Source organism: Aaosphaeria arxii (assembly GCF_010015735.1).
Source record: "Aaosphaeria arxii CBS 175.79 unplaced genomic scaffold BU24scaffold_2, whole genome shotgun sequence".
In the NCBI taxonomy this organism is placed as follows: domain Eukaryota; kingdom Fungi; phylum Ascomycota; class Dothideomycetes; order Pleosporales; genus Aaosphaeria; species Aaosphaeria arxii.
The window spans coordinates 2,037,152-2,063,417 of record NW_022983475.1 but is presented as its reverse complement, the minus strand read 5'-3'; the positions used below and the strand labels follow the sequence as shown (position 1 = coordinate 2,063,417).

Below are 26,266 nucleotides of genomic sequence, written 5' to 3'. Positions count from 1 at the left end.
TTGCATACCTTCCACCGCCTATCTACATGGACAAGGGCATGGACATGAAGATGGACATTGGACGTTGGGCATACAAGGACGTGTACGGAGTACCATACTACCACCATCTACCGCCTGCCGCTCCAAACACCAGGATTTGTACCCGCCTGTAGCCACCATTGCAGCCACTCATTATCAATGTCCTGACGGCACGACATGAACGCTGCAGATGCTGTGTATCTCTGCTACCAGAATACACCCTGTCTGCGCCTCACATCGCTGAAGCATCGGAGGTAAAGACCGGTTGTGCTCGTCTGCAAGTATGTACAAGTACCAGGGAGTCAGGATACTGTCTGTCTACCAGGTACTGCAATCCCAGTCCTCCGACGTTCCCAGGGCCAGTGTGGTTGCTCAGAGATCACGATCGCCAGGTCATCGCATTGAGATTGTGGACATTTGCCAGAGAGCCCTGCAGCTCCCCATCACGATTGTCCGTTCGCGCTTCCTACTCAGTGGCTGCCTACGACTCAACTGATGCAAAGTCGATGCAGCGATGCATGCACCTCCAAGGTCTTTATGGGAGACGCAACTTTTCGTACCATGATGTTTCTATAGCATGACCTATTAAACGCCCCGTTCCGCCTGCACTGTCCTTCTCCCACCCCACCTGTGCAAGCTGTGCAAGTGCATGTGCTACGAGTACGAACCAGTGGAAGGAGAAAATCCTCCGGTATCCAATATTAATGGTGCGATAATGTCGTCGTCAACGACAAACGCCGGCTCTGAGCCCCCGATCGACATGACTACGATGATGATTGACGTTGGCGCCCGTCAAAAATCTGTCAGATCAGATCCTCGTGCCGTTGGCCTCGGACGCAGTGTTCCCCTGATCCCTCATGGATCTGCAGCTTCATCATTCGTCCCTCTGTAAATGTTTCTGTTCTTCTGCATCCCGGCCCCGGTCCCCCAATCCATTGCATTCCAGTCCAGTCCAGTCTGGCCCGGACACGTTCTGAAAAGTCCTTGGAGGCTGGGCTGGACATCCGACAAACCAACGTCTCCTGCGGACCCTTCCCATTCCCATTCCCCTTCCCCGCCAAACCAAACAGATCTACCATCACATGATCGTTCTTATGCTTCCAGACCTCAACCCCACGACGTTTGGTAGCTTTGTAAGAAGTGTGCCTATTGGGGGATCCCCTTCGCACATCACAGCTGCTGGTGCGCTGTACTTCAAACGGTAATGGGTGATGGATAGGTACCAACGGATTCCCCCACTCTCCCTCTCTGAGTTTGTCCTCGAATCTCCGCACAGTTCCACCATAAGTACCAGTTCAAGTCGATCGGCGTATGTGTACTCGTACAACTCCACTCTCATATCCTGGTCTCGGGCAATACCTAATTACACAGTACTCCATACGAGTACCGGTAACTATTGTACGTCAGGCCATCATACTTCCGAGCTAGAAGTTCCCTGCAGAGCGACTTCTCCCTGGTGCAATTCGTTCCGCCGGGAACCATCGACTGGCTCTGCACATCTCGTGCCTCGCGTTGCGTCGGTCCGAACTACGAGTTTGACCATCCATTCATCCATCTAGCCCTCTGTCCATTCAGTAACTGCCCGTGACCTTACAATACTACACCACTTACGTCTGTCCTACTCCTCTCACCTCGTACCACGCCCGTTGCTACCCCTCCGTCCCGACGAGCATTTGACCTCACATACTCCGTACCCTAATTATACTCACCCTACCATCCTACCAACGCAGCTTGTACCATCTTTACATTATCGTGACGAAGGCCGCCCCTCATCGCCTACTGCTGCTCCAAATCCTCCCCATCAATTAATCCGCCGGCCCCATCTGCTTCACTCATCCACACGTAATACCAGCCAGCTATCTATCCGAGCAACCTGCAATTGCAATCCACAGCCGCCCGTCTACTCCGTCCGATCCATCAGAACAACCGAGATGCCCCGGGACCTGGAGTCGGCCAAGGCTACCCTCGAAGCTATGCCGCCCCTCTCCAAAGCCAAAGAGCAATCGAACAGCCCACCTGCAGACGATCCAATGCCCCTCTACCGAGTCCCCACCATGCTGATTGAGGATCGATTCAAGAGGATGAGGGACCTGAATCCGTATTCTCTGCTCCTTACTCAGGATGATCTCGACGACTGCGACTGGCTGGAGCATGCTGCATTCGACCCGATCGAAGCCGCGACTCGCGAAAAGGTGAGTCCGTCTCTGGACTATTTCACTACACTCACTTTGTCTCGTTTCATATCGTTACAACTCCCTGGTCATGTCAACTATGCAAGATGCATGGATTTCTGTTATCTTGCATCTTTCTCAAATTCCTGTGTCACAATTGGGTTTTTTTTTGGGCATCAAGATCAGCCCATCTCTGTGCTGCATATTGATGTTTCGCTGCCACTCTGTACCCTCTCCGGTCTAGACTACGCCGTCACGTGCCTTTTCAATTCACCATTCCTCAACACACTGTACTCCCCTACAGCCAGCTATACAATGATGCAAGAGTTGAATGGTTCAATGCAATGAACCGATCACAACCCCTTTTCAGCCACATCATCGCATTCATTGATACTATCTTCAAACGACCACACCTCCCTTCCAACTCCCTCACATCCCCTCTACGTTCAACCCCACAAACCCCCTACAACCCCTCCAAAGACACCCCCAACTAACACCACCCACAGCTCGACTACCGCCTCCACGTCGCCGGCTCCCTCTGCACCGGCCTCTTCACCTCCGCGTACCGGACCTCCCCAGCACCCCTAGGCAACCTCATCCGGTCCCGGACCTTCCCCTCCGCCGACTCCAACGCCTCAGACCGCAAACGCATCCTCCTCGCCCACATCATCGCAACCAAGCACCCCTCCCCCCTCGTCACCGACCCCTCGATGGCGTACCCTTCCGACTGGCGCACAAACCGCCACCTCAACCCCCCCTCCGGCGAAGGCCACCACGAGGACGGCGAAACCGTGTGCCTGCACTCTCTCTGCGTGCACCCGGAGTTCCAGAACAAGGGGCTCGCGCGCGTGCTGCTGGTGTCGTGGGTGCAGAAGATGAAGGACGCGGGCGTCGCGAAGAGGGTGGCGCTGCTGTGTCGCGAGCGGCTGGTCGGCTGGTATCAGAAGGCGGGGTTTACGAGGGTCGGGGAGAGCAGGTGTCAGTATGGGGGTGGCGGGTGGGTGGATATGGTGGTGGAGTTTGGGGAGCTGGGGGGAGGGAGCGATGATAATGACTTTTAGGATGTTGACGATGATGATGATGATGAGGAGATTGGATAGCTGCTTGGATGCGGGCTGGAAGTATACTTATATCACGACCATGAGACAATGGTCGAGTTTGTAGCCCAGAAAAATTGGATTTTACGACTATGAGACAAAAAAGGGGAGGCAGGCGATCAAGGATTTTCAGCAGGTCTACCACGAGGAGCTCCTCTGAAGGAGGCTGCTGAGCTTGTGATATAGCAATAATTAGGTGTTTTCTGTTCGTTCGTTCATTTTGTTGATGTCTGATATACGAGTTTGTCATGTGCTGCTCAGAGATTTTGTAGGATAGGAAGTAGATTAGGGAATCTTGACTTTTTCACAACTAGAATGAAAGTGAAGATGTGTTGGTTGTGAGATTGGAAGCTTTGTATCGATGCGAGAGGTGTATAGACAGGTAGCATGAAGAGGTTTCTGGAATTAATGTATCCAGCGTCCTCTCAAACATGATCTTGAGCTAGGAGAATTCGGAGTAAGATAATTTTGAAGAGAAGTAGTGAATTCTACAGGCCAATTTCTTCATAGATCTCCTCCACAAAGTATTCTAAACATCAACATCCCATTCAGTTCCACCAGAGCACACAGGATAGCTACTCAAGTAGTGGTGGAGATGGTGGATACGACCCCGACCGTTGAGATCTCCGTAGCTCCCCCTGCCCCGATCGCTAGGAACCATGTCCCGCGCCATCGGAACCCTTTCGACAGGGGGATCGTCCCCATAGTTATGTGCGTCATACACTTTTTTCCGCTTCCCTCAAACCTCCCCAGCGCACTCATTCCATCTATTCACCCAACACCCACACACCTCCACAGCGCCCTCATGGCATACCGAATGTAAAAGTCCAGCATGCCCCCCATCCTCCCCCGCAAACGCCTGCAATCCGACTCCCCACCCCCCGCGGAATCGCAACGCCCGCCAAAGCGACACCACCACGCGCCGCGCAACAACAGCGGAAAGCACTCCGTATTCCGCGACCTCGACGCCGCGCCTGCGCACCGTAAAGTCCTCCGCACGCCCTCGCAGACAGAAGCCCTCCTCGGCGCAGACTCCTCCTCCTCCTCCTCCTCTTCGCTCAGCTCGGCGGCGAGCAACAGCGACGACTCGGACGAGTTTGAAGACGTCCAGATCGGGACGTCAAGTAACAGCGCGGCGACTGTGAAGGGCAAGCGGAAAGTACAAGATGCCGCCACCGAGAGCGAAGAAGAAGAGGATTGGGAAGACGCGCTAGGCCAACACCACCAAGTCCACGACGACGAGCCCATCCCTGAAGTCTCGGGCGACCTCAACCTCAACCTATCTGCGAACGCTGCGCCGAATGCATATGCATTTAGGCCGGACGGAAAGAAGGGGCCTACGAAGATACAGCGGCAGATACGGAGTCATACGCATTGTATGCATGTGCAGTTTCTTATGTATCATAATGGGCTAAGGAATGTGTGGATACAGGATAAGCAGGTGCAGGAGATTCTGGTGGAGAAGATGACGGTCGGGGCGTGGAAGGAACTTGAACAGTATTGGAGGGACACGGGGATTGAGAATGGGGTGGAGAGGGTTGTGGGTGGGAAAGTGCCGGCGAAGATTGCGAAGGAGGTGCGCGCGCAGGCGAGGTGGAAGGATGCGAAGATGAAGGGCGTCAAGGTGTACGCTGGGCCGGAGGCGAAGAAAGGGGGGAAGAAGGGGAAGGCTGGTTCGAGTAAAGAGATGGAGGGAAAGGGGGATAAGGGGACGAGAGGGAGTGAGCGGAATCAGCGCGATTGGGGCGCGTCGTCTGATCGTTTGGAGCCGAATAGACCGAACATGTCTGCGGGGGATCCTCTGCTGAGGCTTCTCACGTACCTTGCTGCGCTGTGGAAGTCGCATTTCAAAGTGAGGGCCCCGAGCCTCAGGAAGAGAGGGTATCTGGAGCCTGCTGTGCTTGAGGCAGAAGTCCATGCTTGGAGAGAGAGTGGAAGTCAACCTGAGTACTTCGGAGAGCGCATAGAGAGTAAGGAGGCGTTCCGCGAGCTAGCGAAGAAGTGTGAAGGAAGCAGAGATGTCGGACAGCAGCTCTTCACTGCCCTGTTACGCGGCTTGGGGATTGAAAGCCGCATGGTTGCGAGTCTTCAACCGGTTGGGTTTGGCTGGAGTCAAGCAGAGGAGGGCAAACCAAAAGATCTGGAGAAACTGAAAGCTATTCTGAAGCAGGCGCCAAAGACACAGGCATTAGTCAATGACAAAGGCAAAGGAAAGGGGAATGCCAGGAATTCAAAAGGATCGAAAGACAGCCCTATTGATGTTGGCGATGAAGACTCCAGCGCACTCAGCGATGCAATCTCTATATCATCCGATTCTGATGTGTCGACACCACGCGTGAAGCAGCGTGCTCACCCAGCGCCTCCTTTCCCTACATACTGGACTGAAGCAATATCAGACTTGACGCACACTCCTATAGCCGTCTGCCCAGGAAACCATCCACAACGCTCCATCGTGGCCCCCTCGTCAAACGCAGAGGCACTGAAAGACTTCTACATCCGCAGCAGCACGACCGAAAAATCCAAGCAAATCTTCGCCTACATCGTCGCCTTCTCATCCGATCGCACAGCCAAAGACGTCACGACCCGCTACCTCCCCAACCACCAATGGCCCGGCCGAACCAAAGGCTTCCGCATGCCCATTGAGAAGATCCCCATCCACAACAAGCGCGGCAAAGTGAAAAAATGGGAAGAATTCGACTGGTTCAAATCCGTGATGCGGCCCTACGCCCGCAGCCACCAGCACCGCCAACTGCACGACGAAATCGAAGACGAAGGGGACCTCGTGCCCAAGAAACCCGACAAGCCGAAGCACATGGACGAGGAGGGCGGCAAGGAGACCCTCCAGGGGTACAAGAACTCCGCCGAATACGTCCTCGAGCGGCACCTCCGGCGCGAAGAGGCGCTCAAGCCTGGCGCGAAAATCGTCCGGCACTTCGTCACCGGTAAGGGTGACAAGGAGAAGAGCGAACCCGTGTATCGCCGCAAGGACATCGCAACGTGCAAGACGGTCGAGTCGTGGCATAAAGAGGGTCGCGAGGTCAGGATCGGCGAGCAGCCGTGGAAATTGGTGCCCATACGCGCGGTAACGGTCACCCGGAAGCGAGAGATCGAGGAGCGGGAGAGGGTCGAGGGAGAGAAGGCGAAGCAGGGGCTGTACGCTAGATCGCAGACTGAGTGGATTATCCCCGACCCGATACAGGATGGGAAGATACCGCGCAATGCGTTCGGAAACATCGATGTCTATGTACCGACGATGATACCCAAAGGCGCGGTTCACGTTCCCCTAAGAGGGACCGCGAAGATCTGTCGGAAGCTGTGCATCGACTACGCAGAGGCGTGCACGGGATTCGAGTTCGGGAAACAGCGGGCTGTTCCTGTACTCACTGGTGTCGTCGTAGCAGCCGAGAACGAGGATCTGGTGATCGATTCATGGGAGGTCGAGCAGGCTGCAAAAGAGAAGAAGGATGCAGACAAGAGAGAAGCCCTCCTCCTAGGTCTATGGAAGAAATTCTACGTCGGGCTACGGATCGTGCATCGCATGAAGGCAGAATATGGAGAAGACGCCGAGCTCCCTCCCGTCGAGCACAAAGCGACGAAAGCAGCCGCGAAGAAATCGGAATGGGATACGTTCAAAGATCACCAGGACTTCGAGGGTGGGTTCCTGAGAGAGGAGGAACAAGGCCATCATGAACAGCCTGCTGCTGGTGGCTTTGTACGGGAGGACGACGAGGAAGCCATGGCTGGTGGATTCTTCCCTGCAAGTCAAGAAGAGCAGGATCACAATCACGCCTCACACTTAACAATCGACCATGGCGAACAAGAAACACACACTCCATCCACCCTAGCAGACGTATCTCATCGCGCCCCCATCTCCCTCCACTCCGCCCTACAAGACGAAGCCGTCCCCGACGACGCCGACAGTGACAAAGACATGAAAACCAACAACATCAACGACGACGAACCCTCAGAAGAAGAACCCCCCTCCCGCAACATCCGCAAACCACGCAATCTCACCCAACCACCACCACCTAGAACCCGCACTACAAAATCCCAACCCGACCCCTCAACCTCTTCCTCCTCATCCCCGCTATCTCAGCTCTCCTCCCTTCCCACAGACGACGAAGAACAATCTCCCGTCGACGACACCCCTTACGTAGCGCCGAAGCGCAGAGCAGCAGCGAGGAAGTCGGAGGAGAAAGTTAAGAGCCATTTCTTTGCTCATGGCAGCGACGACGAGACGGATTTGACGGATAGGTCGCCGAAGAAAGGTGTGAGGGGTGGGAGTGGGAGTAGAGGACGGGGTAGGGGGAGGGGGAGAGGACGGAGGGGGAAGGTATGATGTAGGAGACATAGTGAATAAATTCTTCGATTCGGAACGATAGAACTACACTGCGCAGCTCCGTGGGAAGTTCCCGGACTTTTCTGGAGAGGGAGTGACGTCTGAGGCGCGCAACATTGAAGGTACTAATATGAACCATGTAAAGCAAGTAAAAAGAACCTTCGAAAAGAAAGCTTTGTAGATCCGATTGCTTCATTTACTTTTGTGTCGAGAATTCTCCAATCAGCACTTTGACATAGGCAGAGATGAAACACAGCCACAAGCAAAAGAGATAACCGACGTCCAAGACCTTCAAAGTTCCCGTTGTTGACCCCAGGCCATTGTGAAACACAGTCACCTGAAATCATGGCATTTGCGATCAACCCGGGACTTTTATCGCAGTTGCAAGCGGCCTAGCATTATATCGAACTATTGGTTTACCTACGTCTTGACATTTCCAACATGATTTATTCAAAGCCTTACGATCGCTCTGTGTAGTTTATGGCTACATTTTCCTGACCAATGCCTCTCACCGCCGGTCGTCATTGGCCTCTCTGATTCCTCAGGCGCTTTCCTGCCAGGGTTCGTTGGGTGGCGTCCGACTCCGCCTTTCTGATTCAGCTGGGAAGGCGCCACAGCTGCACGCATGATATAAGTACAGCACTCAGCCTTGCAACTTCAATCAACAACACAAATCCTCACCAAATCGCACAGCTAGCAGCGATTACAGGCACCACGACGTTCTGTGTACATATATATTGGGGGTTTCTTCTACAGCAACAACCAGATTGTCGAAGGCTTGTCATGTTGCACTTTCATTGTAAGAAACCTGCAGTCCGTTCGATCATTCTGGCAGTCTGACACCTGGAAGCTTGAGAATATGAGTGCGCTGAGCATTACAAGAAAGGCAACTGTACGACAGCTATGCTTTGCTATCTTTGATAGCCTGGATACCATCTGCTGAGTAGGAAGTAGATTACCTGGGACTATTTCAGCTTCCTGCTCCCTTCACTATCCCTGGACCAAAACGGACACTCGAAGACTTACTTCCAACCTGCGCAAATCAAAATTTGACATGTCGAACACACAACTTGAAATTGCTGTTCTTTCTGGCCAGCAAGATGCCGGGTCAGCCAAATTAGAAAGTCCAAATCGGGCAGACGAATATCCAGACCGCATACAGGACTTTCTAAATCAGAAAGAAGAACCTCAAATACACGGTGACTCTCCAGTTGAAAGGCTTCTCTTCGATTATTTCTACAACTTCAAGATTCCGGTAGAACGTACACAATCTATAAGGAACCTCCGCGGCCGCCAGCTTCTTCTCTTAGGTGAATTACTACTCGAGCTCAATTGCTGGATGGACACATGCGATCATCAAAGTTGTGATCATCATGCCATGTATTGCTTACCAGGGCTACTCTGCCATCATTTACGAATATTGTGGTGGAGAGAATTCGACATGAGAGTCCGGCAGGGTTACCGATGGACAAGACGCCATCTCCAAAGCCGCTTTCCTCGATTATGGCTTCTGGACTGCAGCGCACTCAAAGAACAACCTTTGGAAGAATACACACTCACGCTTGCATCTTTGAGATCAATCTTGATTGATCATTGGTTGAAAGGAGGCGAGTGGGTCGGCGTGCCCCAGTTACTCACAATGGCAATGGCCCTGGATAAGACGTCCCAGATAAATAACGATTACATTGATCGCATACTCCCTACAATGAGGTCGGATAGGCTAGCTGCGGTCCTGACCAAGCATGAGCTTGAGGGAACAGCAACCGCGATTAGGGCATTGACCGAACAGGCTATTATCGAAAGGAACGGTTCTATACAGGAAGAAGAAAATGATGAAGAAGCATGGCCTGGACAGGAAGAGGACACATGCTCAGTGGTCACTCGAGGCACATTCCGAACAGCCGAAACGAATTTCACATCTTCGACCTATTTCACCGCCGTGACTGGTTTAGGAATCGGATCACATGCGACTTCAGTCAGACTACAAAAGTCAGCCACCAAGTACTTCTAAGCAAACCATCTCTATATGCTGACATCAAAGTAGGCATCATAAGTATTCTCAATTGTTGAGCGAGAGAAATCTCTGGCCGGTCGATCCACGTAAAGAACAAGACTGGTCAGGCAGGGGCCAACATGCCGAGTTCACCAAAGACGAAAAGCCTCTTATTGACAAGATATTGCAAGTCCAAGACGACCTCGGGAGCTCCAACACGACTATAGTACAGCTTGTCCGATGCAAACGAATATTCTTGGCCAGAAAGACGATCCGGTGCAATCGGAACTTTCCCAAAAGCAGAGCTATAGAAGAGGTAGCCCACCTTACAAAGCTGAACCACTCTCACATTGTTCGAGTCATCGGAACATATACAAGGGGGAACGAACTCTCAATCCTGCTCTATCCGGCCACGGAATACAATCTGGAAACGTTCTTACAAGAACTTGATCCGACAAATCTTCACACATCAGAGTGGGAAGAACGCCGGTCATCATTGCGGAATTTCTTTGGTTGTCTCGCCCATGCTGTTGCCTATCTCAGCAGGAATCTGATAAAACACATGGATATAAAACCCCAAAACATACTTGTGCGCGACCTGAGCAAGAGTATGATGATTAGCCCTGGCGAATTCAAGGTATATATTGCGGATTTCGACATTGCTAGGTCGTACCGATCTATTGAAGAGACTGTGACTGAAGGTCGCACGGCCTTCACGCGCAAGTACGCAGCACCCGAGGTTGCCGAGGGAGCCTTTCGTGACTTATCTGTCGATGTGTTTTCACTCGGTTGTGTATTTGTGGAAATGGCTGTGTGCCTTGCATATCCGGGAATTCTTCCCCCCAGCAACCAGGCCTCGGCCATCACGGGCTTTACTAGCAGCATGTCTACGAAGTCCCTGTACAGAGTGTACAAGTACACTTACTTGGTCGAAGGTGATCCGGCTTGTAGACTGCAAGCATTGCTCGATCAAAACGAACATGGCAACACATCGTACCAGGCGAACTTGCCTGCAGTCAAGAAACACCTATCGGGGCTCACATTCTACAGAACCGGTAGAGTAGATTCGTATATGGAATTAGTGGCCCAGATCATCACTCGAATGATCGACGAGAACCCGAAGAACAGACTTTCGAGCGCGGATCTTGAAAACATGTTCGATCCTCCGTCAGAATGCTGCAGGCAGCAGGCTGATATACTCGAGGCAGCGCCAGGAAAGACGCCCCTGGGAGACGAGTCAAGAATGAAGATCGAGGAGGAAACTCTCTTGAATTTTGATCGCATCCCCGTCGAAGTTAAGATGTTGCCGACTGTCACTACTTCTTCTGTCCGCATTGTACCCCCAGAAATCGGTGATGACAAAGAAATGGCAAGTGTCCTAGCAAAACGGTTGGAAGAGAAAGAAGTAATGGATAGGATACAGACAGAACAGGAAGAACTACAGGCACAAATGGAAAAATACCCGGCAAAAGTGCAGCGATTACGGGAGAAATTACAGGAACAACTACCGGAACAGCTGTTGTACGAAGCAAAGGATGAACTGGAGGCACTACTTGAAAAATTCCAGGGAGTACAGGAGTCACAGGTATTACTACAGATAGAACTACAGGAAGAACTACAGTATGAAAAAACCGAAACAGCAAACGATAAACTACAGGCACTACACAAAGAACTACAGGAACTACAGGAAGCACTGGAAGCACTATATGAAGAAGTAGAAAGAAAAGAAGCGCTATATGAAGAAGCAGAAAGAAAAGAAGCAGAGGATGAACTACAGAAAGAATCACAGGAACTACAGAAAGAGCTGAAAGAACTGGAAGAACTAAATCAAGAAGCAAAGGAAGAAGCAAAGGAAGAACTGAAGGCACGACAGGAAGCACGACAGGAAAAACTACAGGCACTACAGAAAATACTGGACGATGCAAAGGACAATGCAAAGAAAGATGCAAAGAAAGATGCAAAGGATGAAACACAGGAAGAAGCATAGCAGGAACTACAGACAGTACAGAAAAAACTACAAGCACTGCACAGTAAAAGGGTGGAGATAATACAGGAATTCATAGAAAAAGCAAAGGAAATACGACAGGAAGAATCAAAGAAAGACCTCAAGGAAAGACTACATGAACTACAGCAGATACTGGAAGAACTACAGCAAGTACAAGAGGCACTTCAGCAAGAAGCAAAGGAAGAGCCTAAGGAAAGACTACAGGAACTACAGCAAATACTGGAAGAACTACAGCAAGTACAAGAGGCACTTCAGCAAGAAGCAAAGGAAGAAGCAAAGGAAAAACTACAGACACAACAGGAAAAACTACAGACACAACAGGAAAAACTACAGACACAACAGGAAAAACTACAGACACAACAGGAAAAACAACAGACAGTACAGGAAAAATTACAGACTATACAGGAAGAGACAGATGCACTTCATGTAGAAGTCCTGGACGAATGGAAAAAATTACAGGGACTACGGACACTACTGGAAGAACTAGATGCACTTCAAGTAGAAGTCCTGGACGAATGGAAAAAATTCCGGAAACTGACAATGTTTGCAGACGCACAGGAAGCAAGAAAAGAAGCGGAGGAGAAACACAGAGACGAGTCACTTAAACTGATGAAATCGCTTCAAAACATCATGTAATTTCCATTGTAGATATCCAAAGCGACCAAATATACTCCGTACTCCCTACCCAAACTAGCCATCAGCTCCCATACTTCCCTCCAAGCATGATCCCTATCCCCTCCCGTCGCTGGACCAGCGGGACGATCCGCCGCCGCCGAAATAGATCCCGTTCTTAGGTAGAACACCCCTCACAAAAGGGAAAAAAAAACCAATTCGAAGTGAGGGGAAAGGAACTTGCTTTTGCTACGCGCGATCGTGAGAAGGCTGAGTTTCTATGTTCAATGTAACGATATTTCCTAAAACGTACAGTATAATCATCGTGCCAATGCAGTCACTGCGCCAGGCCTTGGAGGAGAGATGCAGGCTTGATAGGAAGAACGTACGATCGCGGGAAAAGAAATATAGCAATAAAAAAAGTAAATTGATCTCCTGCTACCGATCTGTTCCCCAGCAGTCATCGTACAATTCCCTCTCGTTCCTCTCCAGCATTCACACCCTCTACTCAACACAACAAGTACACATGTCCAACCAAAATCACGCAGCGAGACTACACGGCACCCGACAAAATCTCCCCTTTCGTATCCGCTATACAAAGATATTCGAAAGGGGGGCCGGGGGCCGACACGCCGGGTTGGGGTTTCTATGATTTTTTATATTAAAGGTACGAAGGACTCCGTATCTCACGGGGGGCTTCTGTCTATGTTTTCTTGGCTCGATTCGGTTGGGAACTCGGACAGAGGCAGGTATGTGGGGGGAAGCCGAGGAGAATGTGACCGTAGGGTGGGGTGGGGAAGGGAATGGTAGTGGGTGTTCTAGAAGGATTCTGTTTCTTTTTGTTCACGTTTTTCTTTTCTCGGGCGAGGTTGGAGAGGGTTGGGAAGTGATTCAGAGTGATTGATGGTGGGAGTGAGTATTAAGAGGTGGTTGGTTAGACAGTGGGATGGTGTTTTTGATGTTGAGGGTGAGGAGCTGAAGAGGACCCCGTACTCCAGGTTTTGCGAACTGGGGGTACGGAGTAGATGGATGCTAGACGTATGGGGAGCGTAAGGTAAGGTAAGGTCATGATTATGGTCATGCGGGATTCTTTGTGGTACAGTGAGTTCAAGTTCGAGGTGTAATCCGGAGGAATTATAGAAATGCGCATAGACATTCACTCTTCCACCAGAAAGACGGCGCCATGTCAATGGATTGTCTTGTCTCAAACCCCACTTCTGCCATCTACGTCCGTCTATGCACGTCGACGAAATGGGAACATCATTTTCAGAAGGACAAGAAAATGAAAAAAATAAAAATAAAGCAACGGAGTCGATTTTTTTTGTTTTTCAGTTTGTGTGCGCTGGCTATGTCATATGCGAATTCGAATCCATGCACGACCGGATTGGATAGAATGCGTGAATGCTTGCTGTGCATTGCTTTTAGCTTCTGACTTAGATTTTTTTTTCGAGGCGGCGGGCGCGGGCGCGGGCGATGGCGCTGGCTGCGGCGGCGGCACATGAACGAACGAACGTGGATTGACGTGTCAGTAGAGCCACTAACTACTGTGTAGTTATGCAGCAAGCAGCGAGCGGTAAGGCAAGGCAGGGGAGTGTATGTATGTACAGTAGGATGAAAGGAACAATTTGGACAACGCATCGTTTGAGGATGCGAACTGGAGGGATAAGCTCGCGAGGAAATCCAATGGAAGGGGAGTTTGTTGTTCTTTTATGGGAGCTGAGGTTTTCGTGCGCCTCACTGTTTAGGCGGTGATGGTTCTGTGGGGAGTTTTGAGGCTGTTAGTGGACTCGACCGGTGATGGTAGATTGATCGGTGTGACCTGTGGGTAGCATATTGCATACAGTGCGAAAGATGAATGTAGTTTTTTGTTTAGAGTCGAGGGCGGTTGGCTTTGTATTGAAGTCGGTAGTTAGCCATTTCAGACAAGAGATTGACGACTTAATTCAAGATGCATCAAAAGTTGAAACGGAATCCTGCACGTTGCTGATGTGAAGCTCTTCGCAGATGAATGTTCGCTAGGTTGCGGATATCGGAGCCCGTCGGCGTTGGTTGGCTCGCACTTGCATGCTGCCATGTTACCCAAAGCGCGTGGGCCTTTCAGGAAGAACATGAGATCTGATGAAGGTCATTGGTACTCTTGTACACATCCTACGTTGGTTGTCCCGATGGAGAGGACGTGTGGTGCAGCGATGGGGAGATCGGTACTCCATGTCAAGGGCCGGGTTGATGCTCCGGCGGGGCGTCTTCATTATTGAAGTCAAGTCTGTCAAGGGTGGTCATGTATGGTGGACTGAATGGAGGCACATAACCGGCAAGTTACTCTTTTTTGCTCCTGCAGGAAAGAGTTGCATTTCCAAAGTGGAGCGTACTTTGTCTCCGTACAGTAGGCTAATGTACTGTACCTCAACAGTAAGAGGGGGTGTGGTAGGGAGGGGAAGTTGATGTATGTCTCAACTTCTTCTTTTTCTTTTTCTCCAACATGTCTCTCCTGACACAATGGGAGAGGTTGGTCTTCCTGGTAGAGAAGAACAAGTTCGAGATGAAGCCGTTTGTAATAAGACAATGAGACGTTTTCATTATACCCCATGGATTGTGGAGGGAGATGCAATTGAGTCCCCCGAGGGTCGTTGAGGATTGTGGGACGTCAGCGTAGAGTGGCTACCACACCGCCAGTAGCGCCAATCAGGCCAACGTCTTCCGTCTAGGTATGGATGTATCGTCAATGTTAACGTTATGTGTGTGGTCCGTATTCCTTCATCCAGTCAGTCCAGTCTCGCCCTGGTATGATTGATGAGCAGCCTTTGCCCTCTGTGTGCGAGCTCGGCCCGTTCACTTCAGAGAGAGAGAACCCGCGTCGTCCAATGCTGTTCACGATATGCTTGACCGCCATGCAAGGTAACGCAACCGGCTGAAGCATTGATAAAGATGCTCGCTGAGAGGGGTGATGCGTTGTGTCGTGACTCCTAATGAAATCTAATCCCCCTGCTGGTCCCCTCATTTTGCGACGTTGTGAATCTTGTACTTCTGATCTCTGACTGTGTGCCCAACCCTCGTGCAACGTCCAGCCTCCTTTATTCCTTCTCCCTTTTGTTGGAGGAAGCAGAGCAAAGACAGTGTCTTGTCTTGCGTTCGCTCAGCCGGGGATTATTGGATCGTAGTTGAGAGGGTGTGTGTGTGCTTGGGGGTAAGTTGTAGGTTGTCACTGCTGATTGGGCCCTCCTATTGAATTGTAGGGGGGAAACACCAGCACACCAGGACACCCCAGCCCAGCCATCCATCCCATCCATCCATCCATACCATCTCATCTTCCTCCATCTTACTGTACAAACACTACAATACCCTGTCCCGGCCTGTACCCAGGACCCATACAGCAAACTCGGACTCATACACACCTGAATTCGATACCTCTTTCTTACGCTCTCGACTCATATCACACAAGCCTTAGGCTTCGCTCTCCGTTCCTCTATCGTCAGCCCCCCGGCCTCCTCGTCCTCCCATCTATTCTTCGTCCTCAGTCTCCTTTTGCGCGCCCCATCTTGAGCCTCACCCTTGACGATTCCCCTAGGACGTACTGTGTAATTCCCGCGTGTTGTTATACTTGTAATTTCGCCAGTCGGGTTTATTAGGCCCCAGTCTTGGTTCTGCCGCTTGGGCGTCAACAAAAATATTATTAGGACGCCACGGCCTGCATTTTCTTGAGCGAGGGCCAGGCAGAGGCCTCGGAACAGAAATTTCAGACAGAAAAGCAAAAGACCTGGCTCATCTGTGCTGCGACGCTCTGCAGCTCCATCCAGATATGAATTGATGGACGACGCAAGCCCGCCCGTTACACGACTTCTCCACCGCAGGACTCCCGGCGCCTCTACGCAATCAACGATAACCTATCGAGACGATCCGCTGCCTCTGCCCCAGCCCCGAATTGCTTTTCCCGTGCTTCCCCGCGTACCGTGCCGACCATTGCGTCAAGACTGAGACATTGAGTTGGGGATAAAGAGCCGGCATCGCTGCTGCGCGTCTTGGAGAGCACCGCGCCGCCATCTGCGGTGGGTGCAACGAATTGATCGTGGAACATGCCAAACCTCATGCTGCCTGGTACGGGAGAGTCGTCGCGTTCGCACAGTAGGCAACGGGCAAAGACGGACGCGCATGAGCATAGAAGCGTATGGGACCCGTTCAAGAAGATTGGAAGCTGGCTGCGCAGGGAAGAGGAGGAACCTCCGCCTGAGAAATTGGCGGTAGAGGATGGCAAGGACAATGCACGCCCCCATTCTAGTGGAGAGCATCATGGACGGCCTTCGGGATTGTTGAATAGGAGGAGTACTAGGAAAGTCGTGCCTGGACTGCCGAGGCCGTTGACGTTCAAGAGGATGAATTCTGAGAAGAGGGATCGATTGGAGCCTGTGCCTATTGATGCGGAGCAGAGGCGGGCAGCGTCGGCGGACCGAAGGGACTCCCAACTCGTACCCAAACGAACACTCTCACTCCCGCCAGCATCGGTGCCTTCCATGTCGGCGCCTGACGTTCTGAGTCCGCACGACAGCGAAAGTCAGAAACCTGGCCCCTTTATTGGTGGTGCCCCAGACTCCAATATCCCTGCAGGTGCAAGGCAGGTCGATTATGCTATGGACGAGAGCATAGACTACATCTCGGGAGACGATGCTCGTCCTTTGTCAATGGCTAGAGATTCATTTTACGAGCGAGATTCGAACCGTTCAGTCGATGAGATCGATGATGCCATGTTACAAGAAGAACTCGAGGCAAAATGGATTCTCAATCTGAGCATGCATTTCCGCGACCTCTCCGATCGAGAGAAATTCTTTATCACATATGCCGAGGAGCCCAACAAGTGGAGGCGGGTCACAGTCTCATGTGACTATCGTGCCCTTGAACCAGACTCTCTTGAGGCCGATCTCAAGAGCCTCCATTATCAGCGCGACAAGAGCTCCAGAATCTACGAAGCCATCCGAGATTCGTTGCCTGACATCCAGTTCTACGATACGGTTACCAATCTTAAACTGCAGACAGCTGATGGACGCCTCCATGTGCATGTCACGGAAGATGTCAACGAAACAATACCGTACCCCCCTCTCTCCGCTGTAGACCACCTCACCTGCAGAAAATTCAAGGAGAGCGCTATTAGTTTCGACTCTCACATTTCGGGATTCGTCTATAAGATCTCTGCACATGGAAGAGAGTATATCAAGAAGGAGATTCCGGGTCCTGACGCGGTAGAAGAATTCCTGTACGAGATCAATGCCCTTTCCAGCCTGCAAGACGCCAAGTCAGTCATCAAATTCGAAGGCGTCATTGTCGACGAGGGGCACCAGTTGATCAAGGGTCTGCTCATTAGCTACGCCGAAAAAGGTGCGCTTGTGGACCTCTTGTACGACCTCAAGGGGTCCGACCAGATGCTTTGGCCTCGAAGGGAGCAATGGGCAAGGCAAATCGTTGAAGGCTTATCCGAGATACATGAAGCCGGCTTCGTCCAAGGCGATTTCACGCTATCAAACATCGTCATTGATAACAACTACGACGCAAAGATTATCGACATCAATCGCCGCGGCTGCCCTGTTGGTTGGGAGCCTCCGGAACTCGCAAGGCTCATCGAGAGCGGGCAGCGCATCTCCATCTACATCGGTGTCAAATCTGATCTCTTCCAACTGGGCATGGTGCTGTGGGCACTCGCAGCGCAGGACGACGAACCCGAAAGACAAGAACGACCGCTCCATCGATGCATCGACCGGTACTCAGACGTGCCGCAATACTTCCGAAATATCGTCAAATCACTACTCAGCGACAACCCTCGAGATCGTCCATCTGCCAAAGAGCTCATATCGCTATTCCCCGATCCAGCAGCACAGCAGTCTGTCACATTTATTACTGAGAAGCGACAGAGCTTGTCTGAGCATCGTCCGGACAAGGAATACATCGACCCAGCTATGGCCGTAGACAGGGAAGACATTTCCAATCTCCATCTGCGAGCCAAGTCTTCTTTGCCCAACGTCAATATGCCCTCGACAGAATATGTTGACTCCAATTGCTCTTATATTCTCCCGACCTCTGAGCGAGGCCGCTCTCCCTCGCGGGAACAGCGCCGGTACCGCCAATCTGATTCTTCACCATACACGGGCCGCCGCTCAGTCTTGTCTCTTGATGACAGTGAATTGGAGAATGAACTTGCGAGCCTTCCTGCCAGTCGCGAACCTCTATGGGAACAAGTATATGTAGATGGTGATACAAAACTTGTCCAACGCCGCGGTCTGGATATCGATGCCCACGACTTTACGAACCAAGAACCCAAGGATATATGCATCACGACTCCCCCCGGAGAGCTGGAATCTTCAATCACTTCAACAAAGAAGAGTGACGACACAACACCCCTCAGTCTCTCTACTGTTGCAGAGCTTCCACCACCCCAGCCCAATCGACTCGCACTTCCTGGACAGCCTGATGATTCGGCCGACCTGCCAATGGAATTGGCATCCCTCCGACACCCATCCAACAAGGCCTCATTCAGCGATCGCGTACATCAGCTTAACCAGACAGACGATCCACATATTAAGCGATCAAATACACTTACAGACCTCGAGAATGAAGTCGCCATGGACACAAGTATAAGCAGCAGTGCAGCGCCCAGTCGTGTCGGAACCGGGTTCTCCATCGATCGCGTCTTCCGCCATCCTCTCCACCAAGATTCCGGCTTCAACGAACCGGACCGTACTAGCCTTGATTCCGAATGCATACGGCGGTCTCTGGATTCGGATTTGAACTATCATACAACACTTTTGGATGAACCTATAATAGAGGAGAGGCTCTGGGATCAGAGGATGGAAGGTCGGTTCGGCGAGGGCGTGCGTGGGCACGAGCTACTACTCAAGTCAAGTGCAACCATACCACAACGTACGGAAACCACAGTCAAGCCTTCTGAGCGAATCTCAGAGGAAGAAGCAATGGAGAAGGCGCTCGAAGAGAAGACAAGCAACACAACCATCCGGCCACCGAGTCTCAAGATACCCGAGTTCGCACACGGAATACCCGAGGCCGTCGATGCAGTCAAAGAACCCGAACCCGCACCAGAGAAGATAATGACATTCGACATCCGCCGTGAAGAGGATGAAACCCCTCACGAGCATGCGGCTGAAGAAGTCATGTACGCCCTCAGCCATGTCTTCCCCCGACACCACTACGAACACGAGCGAGCGCAACGAAGAAAGAAAGAAGCGTCGCTCTAGCTTTACTCACACCTCCCCCCTAAACCTCTACCCTACCCTCTTGCATACAGCATCCCAAGCACAATCCGTTTCTGCATAAAGCATACATTGCCATGGCGTCTCCTTATTCCCTCTCATCTTCCCGGAGAAATCACCTCGCGCCTTGCTCTGCTTTGCCTTGCCCTCCATCCACTATACTACCAAGTACAAACTTTAACTGTCACGCATATCTTCTTCCTTCTATAGCTAGCCTTTTCCTACCTCTCCAGCATCGTAACGACCCGCCTTCCTCATCATCTTCATCTTCATCTCATCTATCATCTAAACTAGCAAGCGTCTTTATCCTTCTCAATTGTAAGATTTATTCACCTTCAGGGGTCCAGTCCGTATCATACCGTACCAAACAATACCATACCTTCAAAAATCATCCCCCTCAACCTGCGCGTGTGCTGCAGTAGCAGCTAATCCAATCCCCCTCCCCCACGCTTTTGCTTAACTTCCCACGCAGGGGGAAAAAAAAGGGACGGTAACACATTTTCTCCACACGATCTTATGTCTCTTTTCGGATACTTATGTTTGGGTTAGTTAAGCGGGTATTGAATGATTGAGGGAGAGAGTATATAGAGCGAGCGAGTGAGCAAATGAATTCGTGCGCTTTGGTCCAAGGGGGATGGACCGGGGCGTGCTTGATTTACTGTTATATGAAATGATATGAAATGACAAACGCAAATGTGAAAATATGAAAATGTGAAATCTATATTCCCGTACTCGTACTTCCAGTACAAGTAAATCCAACTACCTCTCTCTGGTGGAGCACATACTGTGTATAAAGCCGCAGCCCACCCCCCGGCCCCAGACACCGGAGCGGAGAAGCGAGCGACGCTGACGCCCGCCGGGCGGGCTGGCAGAGTGCGCGCGCCGCGGAGGAGGGCGGTGCTTCACCTTCCAGATGCGGTAGGAGAAGTGGAAAAGTGTCGATTGTAGCGGAGTTGTTGCCCCTCGGAAGGCCGCCGCCCGTTCGCTCGTTGCGTCGCACTGTGGCGCCCGCGTCCGCCGCCGGGGGCCGGGGCTGGGGACCGGGGAGGGGTGGTGAATAGTGTCACCTTTGTAAGAGGAGAGGTTTGTTTATTTGTAACTAGTAGGAGGGTTTATGTTGTGGGATGATGCAGCTTTTTGTAATTGTATTGATGTCTTTATTGTATTTGTATGTTTCTACAGAAGGCTTTACAATCAACTCCACGAGCACTTCATCTGCTTGTGGAGAGAGGATTTCTATATACCGTCGTCAAAGAGGAGAGTTTTTGCGCGCTTCAATGGTTTTCCAACGACCCATTCATGTCGTCCCTTTCGTCTTTCGCTCTGGGAAAACCTCGTGGTAAATCAAGTTAAAAGTCCCGGAAAAATGCATGCAGAAAAACGTGCAGCCGTTCGAGGTTGCGGGGAGCTAGCTAACTATATGTCATGCAAAAAAAGCTTTCCCCTTGTGTCCACCTGGTCCCAGGACGCCGGATAACTATGCTTTAAATTGTTGTTACAAGATGATCGATCGGTCGGTCGCTTCCTCTAGATCCAAAGATTTGTGCGGGTGCGGAAGCGGAAAAGAAAGGGTGGGCGGTATTGACTCAATCGTCGTCTTCGCCGGATTCCTCCTCCTCTTCCTCCTTGCGTGCCTTCTCCTTGTACTTCTTCTTGTCGCCCTTCTTGCCCTTGAGCTCCTTCTCCCAGAGCTTGTTGGCGGCGTCGCGGTCGAGGTCCGGGAAGACTAGGCTGAAGACTTCGCTGTACCAGGAGACGGGCTTGCCTTCGATGCCTTCTTTGATGTTCTGGTGAAATGTTAGCACGTGGACTTTGATTAACTAAGTGGATAGTGTGAGACTTACCTCAGGCAACTCGAGCCAATCCGACATGTTGTCTTGCGGGAAGATGACCATGGTCGCACCGGCTCTCCTGGCGGCTACCGTCTTCTCTCGGAGTCCTCCGATCCTGAGCACCTTTCCTGTGACAGTGAGCTCACCCGTCATGGCGATGGTGGTCTGGAGCTGCTTGTTGAACGCCAGACTGAGCAGACTGGTCGCCATTGTGATACCCGCGCTTGGTCCGTCCTTTGGTACAGCACCCTCGGGGCAGTGGAGATGGATCCTTGCGTGTTCGAAGAATTTGTTCTTGGGGAACTCTCGCGCGACTAAGCCCTTGGCGAAGGAGTATGCGACGGTGGTGGACTCCTTCATGACGTTCTTGAGAGATCCGGTGCGCTCGAGGCCGGCGTGCGAATTGGCGGAGAGGGCGCTCTCGAGGATAGACTCGACGTAGAGGGCTGCACCGCCCATGGATGTCCACGCCAGACCCATGGCGACACCGGGGGGAGTCGTGTCGTAGAGGCGATCGGAGGTGAAGACAGGTGGACCGACGTAATCCTTGAGGTTGTCCTTGTTGATGCTGACGTGAACGGAGTCTGGAACTTTCAAAGCAACGCGGGGGACCTCGGTAGTTTCGTTCTCAATAGTCTCGGGGGTCTCCTTGACGTCAGAGGTATCTTTCTCTGATTCTTTCTGTGCAGCTTTGCCTTCCTCAGTGAGAGCCTCCGACTCAGGGAAGGCCTCTTCGCCGAGGTCGGTGACGATCTTGAGAGCAGATTTTCGGTAGACCTTTTCGATCTGCTTCTTGAGGTTTCTGACACCAGATTCACGGCAGTACTTGTTGATCAACTCTACAATAGCCTCCTTCTCGAGGATAACATCGACATCCTTCAGTCCGTTGGTTTCCTTGGCGGTTGGGGCTAGGTAGCGTTCAGCAATTGCCATCTTCTCGTCCGCGACGTATCCGGAAAGCTCAATCATCTCCATTCGGTCCAGAAGAGGGCGGGGAATGGTGTCGGTCATGTTAGCTGTGCAAACGAACAAGACCTTGGACAAATCGACAGGAACATCCAAGTAGTGGTCGAGGAAGCTGCTGTTCTGCTCAGGGTCGAGCAACTCTAGCAGAGCAGAGGCGGGATCACCGTTGTGTCCGCGGCCAATCTTGTCGACCTCATCGATCAAGATGAGAGGGTTCTCGGTCTGGCATTTCTTCAGTGCCTGGATGATACGGCCGGGCAGCGCGCCAACGTATGTCCTTCGGTGACCCTTGATCTCGGCAACATCTGACAGACCGCCAACACTGAATCGGTAGTACTGGCGATTGAGGGCGCGAGCGACAGACTTTCCGATCGACGTTTTGCCCACTCCTGGAGGTCCCACCATGCAGAGGATTTTACCCTCTACAGTGCCACGAAGCTTTCCAACAGCAATGAACTCCAAAATGCGATCTTTGACATCCTTCAGTCCGTAGTGATCCTCGTCCAACACCTCTCGTGCATGCTTGATGCCGAAGTTCTCTGCGCTACGCTGGCCCCAGGGCAGCTGTGTCAACCAGTCCAGGTAGTTTCGGGTAACATTAAACTCCGATGCTGCTGGCTCTAGGTGGGAGAGCTTGCTGATCTCCTCGTCGAAGACCTTCTTCACAGCCTCGGGCATAGCAAGCTTGGTAGCCTTTTCATTGAAACGTTCAATCAGTTTGTCCTTGCCATCAGACTCGATACCAAGCTCACGCTTGATACCCTTCATCTGTTCCATTAACCAGTATTCGCGTTGCTTCTTGTGTATCTTTGTCTCGACGTCCTTAACGATCTTTGACTGGAGCTCGGCATTCATGAGCTCTTTTTTCAACACAATCAGTGCCTTGCTCAGGCGCTGCTCAACGTTCATTTCTTCCAGTGCCTCCTGCAACTCGTGCGAGTCAGCCTGTGCAACTGCAGCTGCGAAATCTGCCAGCTTGACAGGGTCTTCCCCCACGTTCATAGTAGTCTGAACAGAGAAGGTAGAAATGTGATCGCGGAAGAGAGGGTTGAGCAGTGCAACGGCCTTGAATGTGTTGACAATCTCGCTGACAAGCGCGGGGATGGTCCTGTTGTTCTTGATATCGAATGGCTCCTCCATAAGGTTCTCAACATTTGCGATGCTGACCTTGCGGTCCTTGAGGAATGAAGTAGCTTCGTAGTACTGTGGCGCCTTTTCAGCATCAGCAGAACCTTCCTCGAAGCTTGCTACAACGTCGCCCTTGGATTGTTCAGCCTCTGTTTCCGTCTGTTGTGGAGTCGATTCCTTCACTGCATCCTCTCCAAGGGTGCTCTCTACAACGGAAGGTTCACTCTGGGGTGTCTCGGGTGCTTTATCGGCGGCCGGGGGTTTCAAGTCAGTCATCTTGATTCGTCGGTGGGGATAGAGAACGCATGTCATCGCGAAGTTGTCATCTGGTCCGACGGGAAAGGCGCTAGTAACCTGGCAGAAAGTGCCCACATCGTAGACCTCATTCGGATCATCGATAACATCTTTGTCTGCATCATCGTCCTTGAGCAGAAAAGCACCGATATATGGCTGTCCCCTCTTCACCATGTCTGCAATCGCTTGTCCAACCTCCTTATTGCGGATTGTAATCGCCTTGTAGAAGCCAGGGAAGAGGGGTCGCTTGCCGATGGGGATGGCCATTACTTGAGGGTAAACTTCTGGTATGGATGGTTTAACAAGAGAACGTTCAGATGTCTTCTTCTTCTTCCCACTGCCACCATCGCCACCTGATGATCCCCCCTCGCCTGCAGCGCTGCCTCGCGCATTGCTGGAATTAGAGGAGGGGATAGGTTCTGGCGATTTGGACTTGCCTTCGACCTCCTTAGTTTCCTCCTGAATCTTCTTTTGTTCCTCGCTCTCTTCATCCTTGACCTCTTCTTGTGGATCCGGTATTGACTTGGGGTCCCTTTCCTTGTGTCGGCTCAATGTGGTGGAGAAGCTACGAGAGGCGAAGAGGGCGACAGGCGGAGACGGACATCTTCGAGGATATTGTGTCAATGAGGACGCTGTATACTGGGACGGTCGCAGAGAGGTTGTAGCTCTCGAGGCCGATAATGAAGCACCTGAACGAGGTACATGGCGTAGAGCTGCTCGCCACGTTAGGCGCTGGCCTTGAAGCATGCTGGCTACTGATACGGCAGTGACTCGGACCGATGGAGGGATGTTTCGTTTTGGAGGATGAGAAGCTGCTGATGGTCGTGTTCAGGTGTCGTCTCAAGCGGTGCGACGTTGACGACCTGTAACAAGCCTACAGCACGGTGTGATGGCAGGAAATTGGCGTGGCGGAGGTGAATTGATCAGCAATGGTCAAAATCTCGACATCATCGTCCCCAAAGCTCCGAAACCCCCGAGCACCGCCAAGACCTCGGCCGCGATTGATTGGCCGGGCATCTATCGCGTCCCTGACCACCACATCACGACTTCATCGTCTCATCATATGAATCTTTCATCAAAGTTGCATTTACTGTTGTTCGTACTCTTCAAAATCTATATCTATACAAAATGATTATCTTCTTCTGCACTGAAAATCTATGTGTCGTCTCAGAGGACTACCTAGCCCTTCGCCACTAAAGCACGCTCCCTTCTTCTCCCACATTCGTTCCGATTCTACCTTAGTCACACGAACAAGACGGACGAAATCGCCCCGATATGCACATCCGACTTTATGCAGATACAATACTAAACAATCATCAACGCTATCTATAACTCTAGGTCGACCGTGCTTTATCCTTCGTACCCATCACGTTGTCTTCTCTACATGATTATTGCTATCTCGATCTTGTGTCGTCTGTAGTAGTAGAACATCACACTATGGAAAAAGGCCCGAAACAAAAGTTGTACATTCTCTGGACTGCAATTCCAAGGCATTGCATATATACGTCCATGGATCAAGTACTACATGATCGAGGCTATTTATATTACTAATCTTGTACGTCTTTGGGTTATGCTCTACAACTGAGTTGGAAACATGTTAGCTATATTTCCTTCTGCTCGGACTAGACACCTGAGAAATACGACTACTAGATTCGGATCGACAATGTTTACATCTTCGAAGAGCTTCACGCAAAGAACACACAGCAGCGCCGAGTTGACGTGTGACCATCTCAATATGAGCAAGTCATCACCGGTTTGGCGAGGTCAACTCGCTCAGAAGTTGTACGACACTATCAATGATGTGGCCGCCAACTAACTTGTGCCATTTCGAAAAACTAATACACAGCTATAAACTCTCAGTTCCAGACGATTAAGTACTTTTCATTCAAGACGACGTTGCAGTCAAGAGATACATCGATGCACCAAGCTTTGTATTCAAGATCTCTGGAATGAGCTAGTCCGAATAAGACCTATCAACAACTCGGCAACAAACTACACTTCAACAAAATCACAATCTTTGGTACTCTACTTGAACAGGTCGAGGTTTCGGTATAGTGCGTTCTGGCGAAAAGAACACTGCCTGCGGTCGAGGCCCGCCGAAGAAAATCTGATATCGCACACATGGCGACGTGTGAACGGTCTCCGCCTCTATGTACTCCTCAGGCGTCGTAGCTGCCCTATGAGACATCGTCACATGCTTCAAACAGAACCGATACAGAAGTTGCACCGAGTGTGAGTCTTCTTCTATCATCCTATAGGATCGAAGGCAATGGGAGAGGGCGATCGTCGAGACTGAGGTATTATCGCACTGTGCCTCTCCTCTCCTTTCACAATCATGTCTGGAGAAAACTGAGGATGATGCTAAGCAGGTACGGAGTATAGATTGCAGATTGCTGATACTTGGCTGCATTAGCTTTGCTGGGCCGTTTGTCGACTCTGATTTTGAGGGAAGTTTCTCTCAAGATACAGCTGCTACACACTCGGAACCCCTATGCCGTAACTAACGCCTCGCGATAAGTTATGTCTGGCTTTAGGGTCTAATGTGTGACTCTCGTGTTGCCTTG

At 51.3% G+C, this 26,266-nt stretch overlaps 5 protein-coding genes across 5 annotated transcripts; 4 read left to right on the top strand and 1 right to left on the bottom strand.

Moving 5' to 3' along the window:
- Positions 1-1,949: 1,949 nt before the first annotated feature.
- Positions 1,950-3,250, top strand: BU24DRAFT_458943 (acetyltransferase; the record flags this gene model as incomplete). Its single annotated transcript, XM_033531683.1, has 2 exons — positions 1,950-2,210; positions 2,696-3,250. 2 exons carry the CDS (start codon positions 1,950-1,952, stop codon positions 3,248-3,250), a joined length of 816 nt encoding a protein of 271 aa, XP_033387585.1.
- Positions 3,251-4,039: 789 nt separating this feature from the next.
- On the top strand, positions 4,040-7,625 carry BU24DRAFT_386086 (Rad4-domain-containing protein; the record flags this gene model as incomplete). Its single annotated transcript, XM_033524904.1, has 1 exon — positions 4,040-7,625. Exon 1 carries the CDS (start codon positions 4,119-4,121, stop codon positions 7,623-7,625), a length of 3,507 nt encoding a protein of 1,168 aa, XP_033387584.1. The 5' UTR covers positions 4,040-4,118.
- A 1,639-nt stretch (positions 7,626-9,264) lies between these two features.
- Positions 9,265-11,605, top strand: BU24DRAFT_458941 (kinase-like protein; the record flags this gene model as incomplete). The annotated part of the gene is made up of 2 exons (XM_033531682.1): positions 9,265-9,614; positions 9,670-11,605. 2 exons carry the CDS (start codon positions 9,265-9,267, stop codon positions 11,603-11,605), a joined length of 2,286 nt encoding a protein of 761 aa, XP_033387583.1.
- Positions 11,606-16,305: 4,700 nt separating this feature from the next.
- Positions 16,306-19,467, top strand: BU24DRAFT_340832 (uncharacterized protein; the record flags this gene model as incomplete). Its single annotated transcript, XM_033523245.1, has 1 exon — positions 16,306-19,467. The coding sequence occupies one exon, from the start codon at positions 16,306-16,308 to the stop codon at positions 19,465-19,467; it is 3,162 nt and encodes a 1,053-aa protein (XP_033387582.1).
- A 1,165-nt stretch (positions 19,468-20,632) lies between these two features.
- BU24DRAFT_439475 (ATP-dependent protease La) lies at positions 20,633-24,627 on the bottom strand. Its single transcript, XM_033530307.1, has 2 exons — positions 21,327-24,627; positions 20,633-21,269 (listed from the first exon to the last, which is right to left on the bottom strand). The coding sequence occupies exons 1-2, from the start codon at positions 24,447-24,449 to the stop codon at positions 21,069-21,071; spliced, it is 3,324 nt and encodes a 1,107-aa protein (XP_033387581.1). The 5' UTR covers positions 24,450-24,627; the 3' UTR covers positions 20,633-21,068.
- Positions 24,628-26,266: the final 1,639 nt, after the last annotated feature.

Coding starts and splice junctions, on each gene's coding strand:
- BU24DRAFT_439475 (XM_033530307.1), bottom strand. CDS start 24,449: ATGCTTCAAGGCCAGCGCCTAACGTGGCGAGCAGCTCTACGCCATGTA. Junction 21,270..21,326: donor ATTGGCTCGAGTTGCCTGAG/GTAAGTCTCACA, acceptor ACATTTCACCAG/AACATCAAAGAAGGCATCGA.